The sequence below is a fragment of the Ceratotherium simum genome, chromosome 15, assembly GCF_057802395.1.
Source record: "Ceratotherium simum simum isolate JZ-2026a chromosome 15, ASM5780239v1, whole genome shotgun sequence".
Taxonomy (NCBI): Eukaryota; Metazoa; Chordata; class Mammalia; order Perissodactyla; family Rhinocerotidae; genus Ceratotherium; species Ceratotherium simum.
The window spans coordinates 24,318,596-24,331,511 of NC_141914.1; the positions used below are offsets into that span (position 1 = coordinate 24,318,596).

At 50.7% G+C, this 12,916-nt stretch overlaps 1 protein-coding gene across 1 annotated transcript in view; it reads left to right on the top strand.

The window, feature by feature from the left end:
- The window catches only part of PDIA5 (protein disulfide isomerase family A member 5), an 88,319-nt gene that overhangs the window by 47,425 nt on the left and 27,978 nt on the right, over positions 1–12,916 (top strand). Inside the window, exons 9-11 of the mRNA XM_004424496.2 lie at positions 5,545–5,636; positions 5,729–5,800; positions 11,891–12,027. Coding sequence (XP_004424553.1) covers positions 5,545–5,636; positions 5,729–5,800; positions 11,891–12,027 — 301 coding nt within the window. The remainder of the gene's footprint in view (positions 1–5,544; positions 5,637–5,728; positions 5,801–11,890; positions 12,028–12,916) is intronic.

The following is a 12,916-nucleotide window of genomic DNA, read 5'->3' on the forward strand; positions in this document are numbered from 1 at the left end:
GTGGCAACAGAAAAATAACAGCTAGGTCCTCTAGAGAAGGTGGAAAAATCCCTACACCTTTCATGAAAGGTAATCTGGAGGAGCCATCTCAGTGGGGCTGGCCAAAGTCCCATTGAGGGAGTTTCTGAGGTCTTAAAACTGCATCGTGATCTTTATGGATCCAGTTCAGTTGCTGATTAGTTCAAAGTCAATTTAAAAAGTTTAAATGGCCGCACCTGGGCATGGTGATAGCCCTGCTGGGTGGCCACAAGATTGGCTTGCAAAGAACCAGTGCTTTCTCTTTTGACCTCATTCTGGTGGGACACCAAGGTCCTGCCTGTCTCTCACTGATGAATTTTTAGCAACTTGCCTGGAGACGTTTGGCCTTGGGGCACACACACATCACTCTGGGAAGGTTCCACTTTGCATTTTGGGGCCTCAGTAGGTACCGTATTTTAAGATTATTTCGCCTGGAGAAGAGACTTAATTACCCACAGTGTTCTCCCTACCTGCACCCGCATGCACTTAGAAAACTGCTCAGCTCAACTTTAGAACTGTGTGGTGCCGTGAAAGGTAAACAGCTCCAGCCCCAATCGGATCATGAATTACCCTCGCCTGCCCCATCAAAGCAGGCAAGGTCTTGGTGCCAGTCTCGTGCACCTTCTGGAAGATTCTCAGCAAATGCTGTATCCACCTGCCAAACTCAGTATTCCTCCAGGCCCTTCCCTCGCTCCCCGCAGAGCCTGTTCCTTCCAGGCACGGCCAGGTCTGCCCATCTTTGCTTTTGTTCTAGATCACTTTGTTCACCAGTTGATACTAATCATAATATGATTGTTTTAGTTTATTTTAAGCTCTATATTTACATTAAAAGTAATGTTCCCCTTTTTAAAGGAATTCAGAGCATCAGTTATTAAGGACAGAGACAAAGTGAGAAGGACGTTTGTGGGACGGGGACCTTTCCCCTTGGCCCTGGGCTCACACCACCAGGCTTTCGGAAGGTTAGCCCTGAAGATTACTTAGGATAAGGGTACCTGCTTCCTAAAAAGGAAAAAAACGGTTCCTGCTCCTCCTGCCTGGGCCCAGGTTGAGAAATGTAAAACCTGAACCTGCTGGTTCCCTCGACAACGTTACAGAAGTGGCTGGGATTATCCGGGTACCTGGAGAGCCTGGCCACTCAAGCCCAGCTTTGGCCAAGTGGTGGTCACCTCGGCCTGAGGCGTCTGTGTTATATGAGCTCCTCTGTTTCCTTGCTTCTGTATTTTCTTGCTTGGGGTTTGTTTTGTTCTGTTTTTCCGTGGTTTCTTAGGGAATCACCTTTTGAAAAATTGTCACTGTTTCCCAGCTCCATGAAGGGGGAAGGGTCCTGGCCATCGCGGACACCACCCACTGTAGGAGGCCTCTGGAGGCCAGGGCTCATGGTGCAGCCACAGCTGCCCAGAAACTGGGCGACCAGGGGCGTGGATTCCTCTCTGTCCTCACACACAGGGCAGAGATGGGCTGATAGTCCTCAGAAGTCAAAAGCTCACTCCCCCCTCACAGCTGAAATCCAGCCGATTAGCGCCTCCTGTCTCCTCTTCATCTCTGTTATCTTTGAGGCCTTTTAGGCTGGCCATGTCGGTGGCAAAGGTCAGCAATCTTCCTCCACTACAGAGTTCTTGGGAGGTGTCTAACCTGATGACGTCATTAAGACGGCAGCCAGGCCAGGTCAGGGATATGCAGCCTTTGCCGTTTTCCAAACTCAGATCTGCCTCTGTTTTGCTGTCACTGACGCCTGGTGACTCATTGGCATCTGTCCCGTCTACTCCTGCTAATTGACATCCTTGTCAGCAGCCGTTGCTGCTCCCCGTCTCGGAGCAGCCGTCAGAATGAGCCCATCCCCGTCTGCCTCCTCCTGCCAGCCTTGCCAGTTGTCGACATCCACACTGAGCCTGTGAGCTTTACCCAGTCTTTTGTTGACCTTGGCCGTGAAGGGCCATCTGGGTCTAAACACCATGAAATGGTGACAGGTTTGTGCAGATCAGACTGTGGCACTGGCTCTCAATAACCAGCTGGGAGATCTTGGACAAGCTCCTCAGTGGTGGAGCCTCCTTTTCCCCATCTGTAAAATGGGGGTGATAATGCCAACCCTGCCCACCTCACTGGGTTGTTGTGAAGAGGAAATGGTGTGGTGTGTGGAGACAGCTCTAAAACCTACAGACTCTTCACAGATACAATGATTGACCCCCCTCCTCCACTGCTCTGTGCTTCCTCTTCCCCCCACTCACTAAATGGGGGTGCTCTCAGGGCTCTGCTTCCCCTCCTCTTTTCTTTCATGGGAGCATGGGCCTGGTGCTGTGCTCTCCTTGTCTCATTGTGGTCTGTCCCTCAGTATTTTTCCACATCCATAGCTTCAACAAAATGTAGGTCCATGGAGCTGGAGTCCTTTCCCTACGCTCCAGTACCGTGTGTCAGACTGCTTGCTTGACATCTCAGTCTGGATTTTTCTTCCCATGTCTAAAATGCAGGATGTCTAAAATAAAACTCAGTACCTTTCCATCTGGCAGACACCAACTTTCCTTCATGCCTCTTCCCGAGTACCCCAGTCCTCTGCCACACACCCTGCTGCCAGGGCCTCATCTGACATCTCTCCCCTCCCTCCTCCGTCCTCTCCCTGCCCACTGTCCTAGTCAGGCCCTGGTCAGCCCGCACAGGGTGGTCGCCAACGACTGCTGACTTGTCTCCACAGCCCACGACTTTCCTTTCACAGCCCAACTTTTATACCCTAAAAAATGCAGCTGGGAAATCCTCAATAGCTCGCCAGCACCTCCTGAATAAAGGGTTTTTAGGCATTAAAGCCTTTTCCAAAATGACCTCAGTGAACTTGCCCAGCCTTCTCTTTACTGCTCCCTCCTGTGTGTCCCTATAGTCCAGTTACACTGACACGTTGCCCATTTCTCAAGCCGCATCCTGCTTCATTTTGCCTCCATTTTCTCTTCCTGGAATGTCTATGGAAACCTTCCCTCCTTGGAGCACTAGCTCACGTGCCTGCTTGTGAAGCTTCCGCGATCGTTCCCATCAGAACACAGGCTGCACACGAGGAAGAGCACGCCATGCTGACTGAACGTCCCCAAGCCCACATGACTGTGTCACGCGTGTGGCCTTAACTTCTAGGTTGACACCAATTTTGCCTCATTTGGCTTCACAAACTCCACAAAAAGTGGTTATACATAGTTGTTCAAAAAATATTTATCTCATTAACTAATAAATGCCCCGAAAGTGGTACAAAAGTGCTACAGAAACTTGGAGAATTAAGAGCTCACCACAAGCAAGGGTGGTTTGGAAAGGCCACCCAGGGAGGTGGGATTTGATTTGCCTTGAAGGATGGGTGGGTCTTTGGTGGTGCTGCGAGAGGGGGACAGGGCATCCTGGGTAAAGGGACTAGGAGGCACACAGTAGGGCCAGGAGAGCACAGCATGTGTTCTGGAAACATGAGCCTCTTAATAGTATGAATGAAAAGAGCTAACATATCTTGAGTGTTGTAGAGTCTTTACTTGCATTATTTCATTTAATCTTCACAACAACCACAAGAGGTGGCTGCAAATGAGGAAACTGAGGCATAGAGGCAGTGTGACTTGTTCAAGGACATGCATCTCTGAAGTGGGGATTTGAATCCGAAGTCAGGATTCAAACCCAGCCTCCTGGCCCTGAGCCCATGCTCCTTGCTGCTGTGGCATATTGCCCGGGTGCAAGGTGCCTTAGATGGCAAACAGTCCAACTTTCTCCCTTGCAGAAATCTCAGACTGTCTCATTCCTGGAAGAATAAAAAAATCTAGACTCTAGCAGGTGTATAATTAAGGGTTTTGTAAGAAGGAAGAATCCAAAAATGAGAGAGGGACCATATGGTCTTTGAGTGTGGAGTGAGATGTTAGCCTGTATTCAGTGGAATCGAAAGGTTTTGTACAGGGAAGTGATGTAATGACAGGGGAGGATGTGGAAGATTAATCTTGTGGTGAATGTGCACTGACACTAGGGAGATCAATTAGACATAAAAAAGGAACTTTAAAGTAGACAAATATTACTGGAACAGGCTACGGAATCAGTCTCGGGGAATGAACAGAATGGTTTTTAGAGGGTTCCAGGGCTTCTAGTAAGTTATATTTCAGGCTTATTCTCCCTGTATTCCTTGTAACATCCCAAAATGGGCTGGGGGGAAAATCAGTGATTTAGCAAGCATTTATTGTGTGCTCACTGTATGCCAGGCATTATGGCTGGGTACTTAAAACAGTTAGAAAGACGTGTTCAGATGCCTCCAAGGATGGAGAGGCCGGAGGCACAGGTGGCACCAGGAGGATTTGGTAGAAAACAAAGAACTTGACGGTTATTGAGTTTTGTGCTAAAAGCTCTGACATGGGTCATCTCATTCAATCATCTTAAGAGCCCTGTGACAGTCTTGTCACCCACGTCTTCCACACAGGGAACCTCCATGAGGGTGGGTGACTTGCCCAAAGTCACATGACTCCTAGAGAAAGCAGTCTTCCCAATCAAGTTCATTGTCCACTGAAACAACTGTTTTCCTTTTTCTCTTCCTGTGTGTCCTGATGTATTCTTGAGCAAAATTCAGCTTCCTGGGTGTCTTCTCTCTGCTTCTGTAAGTGCTCCTGGCTTTTTTGAACTTCCTTTCCCCTCTCTTCTGTGGCACCCTGCTTTGTGGAACAATGTTCCTGTATCTGGCCTCTGTCTGCGTTCTCTTGTGAGAACAGATTCAAAGTCCTCTTTCCGGGCGCCTGAGCCAGCCCTAGAGAAGAAGGATCCTGCTCCAGGAAAGCAGTTTTAGGGGACTCTGCATTCTGGGTTGTTCTTAGCACTTAGCCCTGTCTTCAGTAACACAGCTACTAGAAGTCTCCTTTCTGATTCAGGGGTGTTAGATGTGGACCCCTGCAATCAGAACATGTTCAGACTTCAGAATGATGGTCAAATCATTCCGAAGCTGTGGGTGATGGTCACGAACAGGAGGAATTATTGGGGAGGCCTTGCAAGGTCTGGAGGAAGGAGAGTTAGGCAAGCGGATCGTCATGAGAACCACACACTCTCCTTAACCACATGTGATCTGTGAAGTTGAAAAACGTCATGCATAAAGCCCAGGTGGACAGACTAAGGACAGGCTGTGAGGTAGCTGGGAAGGTGTCTGCAGACGTTGTGGAACCGCTGAATGGGACTCCATGAGCACTACCTGAGTTGACGTGGGCAGAGAAGAGGCATAATATGTGCCTGGGTGGTAGTGGCCCCACTCTCAGACCTGTTGGAACTTGGTAACAAGACCAGGTTTCTTCCTCAACCCTCAGAACTTTGTTTTTGCTCTGAAATGGTTCCTCCTGCAGGGCAGGCAGAAGGGAACACCTGTGTGGAGGGCTACACTCAGGCCCAGAGGCCTGCCTCTTCCACAGCTCCTGGTCATTGTTCCCAACTGGCTTTGCTTGCCTTCTCCCCTGCTGCCCTGGGCTGCACGTCTGGACGGGCAGTGCATGGACGAGGGGAGGGTGTCTGCGGGGCAGAGGGTGGAACAGTCTGTTCTCCCTTTGCTCCTAGGTGCTGGCTGGGATGAACGTCTACCCCTCAGAATTTGAAAACATCAAGGAAGAGTACAATGTGCGCGGCTACCCCACCATCTGCTATTTCGAGTAAGTCTCCTGCTTCCCTCCTGAAGCTTGCTCCCCTCCGTGATGGCGTTTGCACGCTGGCTGAGCCCACGTTGTCTCTCCACGTTTCACAGGAAAGGACGGTTTCTGTTCCAGTACGACAACTATGGGTCCACAGCTGAGGACATTGTGGAGTGGATGAAGAAGTAAGTCTGGCGTTTGCCTAGAGGTGGAGGGGTTCCCAGAGGGCGGGGCAGCTGCCGGGCCCCAGGGTGGTTCCTGGTGGCAGGGCTCTGGCTAGGGGTTGGGGAAGAGAATGAGGAAGGGAAAGGGTTTGCTGTGCTACCCGTACAGCTGCTTCTGTGCTCCGTCTAGGTGAAGGTGGAGGTCTCTGTGAGTTTAGGATGCAGGAGTTGGAGGATTGGGTGTGACTTTGGCTGTGATGACTGCGTTTTAAATAGTTTTTCCCCTTCCTATCTGTCTGATGGGTTGAGGTATTTCTCACCCAGGATGTCACGTTTGAGAGAAGTTCCACTGCAGGTCTCTCTGTAAATAGAATTGTCAGTTGAAATTGTATTTCAAACATAACACTGTGTGAGCTGCTGCAAAGCTACTGAAAAATCCTCTAATGCCTTGGATTTGCAGAGTGCTTTGCCTTCACCACGCGCTCGCCAGGACGCTGCTGCACGGCCCCCTGTGGTCCCTGTTCTGTAATGTGGTTGGATGCTAGTAACAGCCCTCACCTGCAGCCCCTACCCTGCTAGGCGTGTGACTTGGGCATGACGGTGGGACTCTGACTGGGGCGTTGGATAGGGAGTCCGTCTTCCCTACACCCTACCCCACGACCAGAGCTGGGGAGGGGCCGCCTCTCCTAGACCCTCCCTGGGCCGTCCCAGCTGAGTACTCACCCTGCTTGCCTGGCACTTCACCTGTCACCAGTTTGGCTCTTACCGGTCACTGCCCGTGTGGGGCTATTTGTGCATGGTTTTTGGATTAATAACAGAGAGCATTTTGGGGCTGCACTTTGGGCATTTTGGGGCTGCGCTTTTGAGCATTTTGGGGCTGACACTGTTCTAAGCACTTTCTGTGGATTCTCATGTAATCCTCAGAGCAGCCCTGTGAGGGAGATAGCATTATCATCCTTACAGATGGAGTAACTGAGCACAGCAACGAAGTCACTTGTCCAAGCCCCTGCGGCTGACAAGTGGCAGCGCTGGGGTTGACCCTGGGCAGCAGCCCCCACGGTCTGGTCAGCTCCCCCGAGTTCTGCTCAGAGCCCCTCCGCCTCGCCCAGTTGCCAGCACAGTGGATATTTATTGACTTTGTTACCTGAGGGGCACAGATTTAAAGAATTAGTCATCCAAAGATATGGAGGTTGAAATATGTATTTTTAGAATGGGAAAGGAGGATGAATTTTGTACCAAAAGAAAAAAAAAACCCCAAGAAACAAACTGTTAGATTCTAAAGGTTGAAACTCGAAGTCTTCTGTTCTCTCAGTTCCCAGGGGCCCCGGAGATAAAACACAACGATAGCACCGTGTTTGTGTAGCGTCTTGTATTTCTTGGAAGCATTTCCACATCTCCGTCCCCATCTCTCACCTCGTTTCCAGCCCCTGCCCGAGAAGGCAGCTCCCCATTATCATGTGTTCATTGTCTTAACCTGGGCCTTCGCGCCCTGTTTTCCTTTTTCATTTGTTAATAAGCATGTCCTCTCCTCCAGCCAGACATATCTTGCTCTGCTTTGGGAGAAGGTGTCAACAAACAGCAATCTCATTTGTCACCAGAGCATAAAATCTGTCTGCTTCCCTCCCCTTCTCTAACCTTTTCTGGTTTCAAAACACACTCATATCTTTTTGGAAGGATAAAGTTTGGTTTTTGTAAAAAAGTGTTCAGGATTGCTTGCTAGCCCTAGACAAGGGAGCCCATCAGTGTTTCTGAGACAGGTTATTATGTCCCCCCTGGAACCTGCCACTCTGTCCCCCCACCCTTCCTCTCTGCACACCACCACCCCAGCTCCTCCACCAGCCTCTGCTCTGGCCTGGGCAACCCCAGGGCTGCATCTAGGTCTCTGTCCTGGGCTGGCGCCTCGCCGCTTCCCACCTCCGCCTTCCTCCCTGTCCTCACCCTACATGGGAAGGAAACCTTGTTAGCAGCTTCTGGTTCAACCTGGGTCTCCAAGCTGAGGTTGGTGGGGTAACTCCAGGGAAGGGAAGGCAGAATTAGGGTCTCCCTGGGCAGCCCCTCCCGAGCTGTCCAGCCCCCTGTGATCACTGTGTTGGGGGCACACACATGGGGGCAGCTCCTCCAGAAGCATGACTACAGCCCACTCCCCCAGCATGGCGGGGGCAGGGAGGCGACCTCCTGAAGGACCCCCAGTGAGCTGCCTCATGTCACGCCTGGCAAGAGCTAGTGATGTCACTGTGCTGCCTACTGGCTTAATTTTTTTAAAAATATTTTCTGATTTTTAAGGCTATTCAAATGAGATATGTTATTATAGAAAAACTTAAAAATATCCTTAAACAAAAAGAAAAACACCCCCATTACCCAAAGATAATGTGTTGCGATATTGTGGTGAATTTCCTTCTAGATTCTCCCCCCACGTATACTCAGCTCTCATGTGGTTTTCCCGCTGTCAGGTGTTTTAAGTCTTTCCCAGATTCCCCCCGCAATCCTAGTGGGTAACAGTGATCCCACCTTTCCTGCTTCCCTGGGCTCTCCATTGGCTGCTCACGGCTTACGGCGGCTGAGCGTAGAAGGATGAGGGTGCACCCAGCCTTGCTGATTCTCCGGATAACTTTCAGAAGCCCGGGAGGGAAGAGCCTGGATCCTGCCCTCTGAGTGACCCTGGTGGGTGGGCACGGTGTGAGGCCAGTGGGGAACCCCTGGTGTCGGAGCATCCCAGGGGTCTGGGGCAGCTGTGTTGATCGTGGCCAGTGTGCCCTCTTGTGTTCCTGACAGCTGCATTTCGCATTCCGCTCTCGGATTTCATGCTGCTGAGTTGGGCTTGGCGGGTAGAGTGCAGAAGTGGCAGTCCACTTTGGCCCAGCTACCCATTTCTGCCTGTGTGTTTTTATACAACCAGAAGCAAACTGAAACCAAATACACAGTTTTCTCGACTTGTAGATGCTTAGAGCTGCACGTGCAGCTACCTCAGGCAAGGGTCCACTTTGTGCAAACTTCCCGGTCCTGGAGAGCCTGGGAGATCAGTGGTTACCACAGTCCTGCTCAGACACCTTAGAGAACAGGGCCTTGACTCATTTTGAGGTTGCCTGCTTGTGTTTGAGCAATTCTTATGGTTTAGGTTGTGGATGATATCTAGGAACATGTGGAGATAAATTTACAAGGTATCTCACATCAGTTATCTGTCTAGATGTTCCTGAGAGGTAGGTAAAGAAAAGCCTACAAATATGCTGTCCTGTAGGTGATTTAAGTCAAGTTGGTTGCCTGAGTCCCTAGAGCTGGTAAGTGGAGGAAACAGGACTCGCACCCAGGTCTTCTGACTCCCAGTCGGCTTCTTTCCCTCTCATCTGCTGCAGATGGGAACATTCTTACTTCTGTTGAGCTGAAGTTTCTTTCTTTGGAGCTTTCTCTTGGTGCTGGTTCTCCTTTTTGGGGCCATAGAAAGCAAATCTTAATTCCTCTTCCTGATGCAGTCTGAAATACTTGAAGATAGCTATTGTGCTCCTCCTGTCTTCGCCTCTCCAGGTTAAACGCCTCCAATTCCTTTAACCATTCTTCCCTCAATCCGTCATTTACTCAAAAAGCATTTATTGGGAATCTGCTGTGTGTTAGGTGCAGGAGATACAGAGATAAGAGGGAGCCCTGGTATCCAAGGAGAGAGACAGTAAGAAACACAATTTGGGATTAGCGTTTTGGCCTCAGACTTCTACTCAATCCCTGTCTTTCCAGTAAGTCCCCTTACCACTGTGCCCAGCTCTGTGGTCCTCTCCAGAATGTAAACTTCCCGTGTCTGCTGAGGGGGAGAGGGGTGTTCACCTGGCTGGAGGGTGAGGGGCAGGATCTGAGGGCCTGTCTGCTCAAGCTTTCCTTCTGCTCCTATTTTCAGCCTCAGGCCACAGTCCTGCTCCAGGGGGTGGTGCCCCCATGTCCCTCACAGCCTTTGCACTCTAGTGTGGTTCTGGGGCCTCTGCCTCCTCTCCGTACCCAGCACCTCGGGTTTCCGCCATCTCTTCTGCAAAGTCGGTTTTCTAGCTTCTAAAATTGCACTGACCTCTTTTTCTTTCTTTGGTGTTGTCTTCTTTCCTATTCTTTTTGCTCCTGTGGGTTCATACTTTTTTTTAACTCCTGTACTATTATTTTAGTGGTTTTAGAGTGTATTGTCCTCTATGTTTAACTAGAAGTTTCTCAGACACTTTCATATGCTTGTACTGCCGCTAAGCCGTGGTTTCTCCATCCTGTGGGTATGCTCTTGCTGGATTTTTAAAAATTATTTTAATTTTTGAATAGATTCCATTCACATTAAAATAATTTTTTAAAGATACTTAAAAATTATACGTTGAAAAGTCTCCCTTCCACCTGTTTCCTCCATCCTGTTCTCCCTTACACGCCCTAGAGGTAACAACTTTGATTAGTTTCTTTATGCACATACAAGCAAATGTGAATAAGAATTTTTTTATCCCTCCCTATTTTATGCACAAGCTAGCACATTATGGACTGTTCTGTGCACCCTGGCAATCTGTCCACATCAGTGCGTAGAGAACATCCTTGTTCTTCTTTGCCCTGCTCAGCCCTCTGTTGTGTGGATGGACTGCAGTTGACCTAACCATTTCCTACCAACGGACACCGGGTTGTTTCCAGTCTTTTCTATGACAGATCATCTACAATGCATACCTTTGAATTCACATAATTTTGATGTGTGCAGGTGTATTGTAGAGGTGAATACCCTGAAGTAGAATTGGTGGTGTTTTGAGCCCAAGTATAGGAACCTGGGTTTTCCTATATTGGTCTGGGACCACTGTCTGGCTGGTAACTCATCCTGAAGCTTGATTTTTGCCATCAGCCCCATCTGCTGTTGGTACACATGGGCTGAGAGTGGTTTGCCCTCTCTGTCACTTCCCATTGCTCGGGACCAGCGTGGCTGAGGCCGCCAGCGGGGCCCAGGCAGAAGCACCAGAGAAGGCTTCTGAGGGTGACGTCAAACCCAGGCCATGCTGTGGGGTGGGGGGGTGGATTCCATTGTGTCGGCCACATTGCGGTCATGAATTCTCACGCTGGCTGCTGGAACTTTACACTTTTTTCTACTCTCGACTCTCAGAGGTAGGAAACAATGGTTGTCTTTTCACCTTTGTCATCCTAAAGGGTTTTTCAAGGCAGCAGTTAGGGTGCTCTGGCAGAGGTGCTTGTGGCAGTGAAGAGGTTTGTGTCACCAGCAGTCTTGTCCTCAGCTTTGGAGCGAGAGGGCACCTGCGAGCCTTCCTCCTCAGAGCAGCTGGTGACGTAGATATCAGCACACGGTGGTCCCAGGTGGCAGCAGGCTCCAGGGCAGTTCGGCTGCTTCCTGAGGTTTTGCAACCAGCGGCGGTAGAGTTGGGATTTGGACTGACCTCCAAGCCCGGCTCTTTCTGCTCCAGCGCTCTGCCTCTGGGAGAACTAGATCACTTTGTTCCTGGTCTCTAGGAAGATTCGTGATGCAGCATAGGCACTTTCACTGTTCAGGTACCCCCAGCCTCGTTCCCCTTGGCCCCACTCTTCCTCATCATGACCCTCCTCCCACTCTGGTCATTGAGCGCCCCTCACCTCCCATGTGGCCGCCTCCCGCTCCCTGCCCTTCCCGGCCCAGATTTGGTCTTCTCACACACCTGGCCTCTCTCTTTCCTCCTCAGCCCCACACATATATCCCTCTCCCCTCTATTATTGCCTCTCCCCCTGCCTGCCCTGTGGGGACCACTTAACACAACAGTGAGCTTTTCCAAAGGTCACTCTTGGCTGTTGCTATTTATTCTTGCCAGTTTGCTGAAAATTTGAAAGAGCTTGAGAAGCTAACAAACCCCCAGATTCCCGGGAGGAAGCAAGATTTCTTGAGCTGCCTAGAGAACTGTAACTGAAAGCCTATTTGTAATAGGATATCAGCTAGGCACTTCTCTGGGCTGAGGGGATGGTGGAGGTGGGCAGGGCCAGACCACTCACCCTCCACTCCTCCACCAGGGCAGTTTCTGGTGGGCCCCAGATGCAGGCCATGCCAAGCCAGTGGGGGCTTTGTGCCAGGGGGCTGGATTTTGTAAGGGCTGCTCAGGCCCTGGGGCTTGCTCTGAGCTCTGCCTGTTTTTGGTCTTCCAGTCCGCAGCCGCCACAGCCCCAGGTGCCCGAGACTCCCTGGGCAGATGAGGGCGGCTCCGTTTATCACCTGACCGATGAAGACTTTGACCAGTTTGTGAAGGAACACTCCTCTGTCCTCGTCATGTTCCACGCCCCATGTGAGTGGAACCTTGCTCCTCCCTGCCACAGCCTTCCCTCCCCCAGCGTAGGACGGGCACTGCTCTGGGATGCAAATTCAGCAAGCACTTGCTTGTCTGATGCCTCCTCTGTGCCAGGGAGGCGCTGGTGCCAGGTGGGTTCCCCGCCCTCGGAGTGCACACAGCCCAGCCTGCATCACCGTCGGAACAGCACGGAAGTCCTGATCAGGCCACATGTGTCCCTCCGCTCAACCTGGCGGACCTGAGCGGCTTCCTCTAAGTCCGTGTGAATTGGGAAATGCAAATGGATTTCCAGAGTTGGAGGAATTAGGACTGGAAGCGCCCTTAGATATTACCTAGAACAGTAATCACTCCTCATCTTACAGATGGGGAAACTGAGACCCCCTAGAGAGCCTGTATGTTGCTCAGCAGCTGGGAGGGCACAGTGAGGCCAGGGCTGAACCCTCAGGCCCCCCAGCATCTAGAATGCCTTATTTCTGCTTCACCCGATGTTAGTCACAGCCTGGCAGCCACAGCAGATCAAGGAAGGAAAATGTGTGAATGCTGTAAAGTGTGTTTGCAGTGATGGCTGGAAGACCTGTAGCTCAGGATTTTTCTAGGCCAGTGTTCTCCCAGTTCCCATGGAGAAAGGGAAATTGATTATAATTCGTTTCCAAGAAGGAGAAGGCTGCTCCTGGAAAAGTGAGCAAGGATCGTGTAAGAACAAGGGGATGACAGCTCTGGGCACAGAGCTCCCAGGAGCAGCTCCTGGGAAAGGCAGGCCCATCCCGATGGGTGAAGGAGGTGGGTCCTCACCCCCCAGGGACAGGGTGCATGTGTGTGAGGTGCTCTTCTCTCATAGCTTTCTCCCAGCAGTTTGGCCCAGCAATGGCAGGTAAGAGATTGTTGG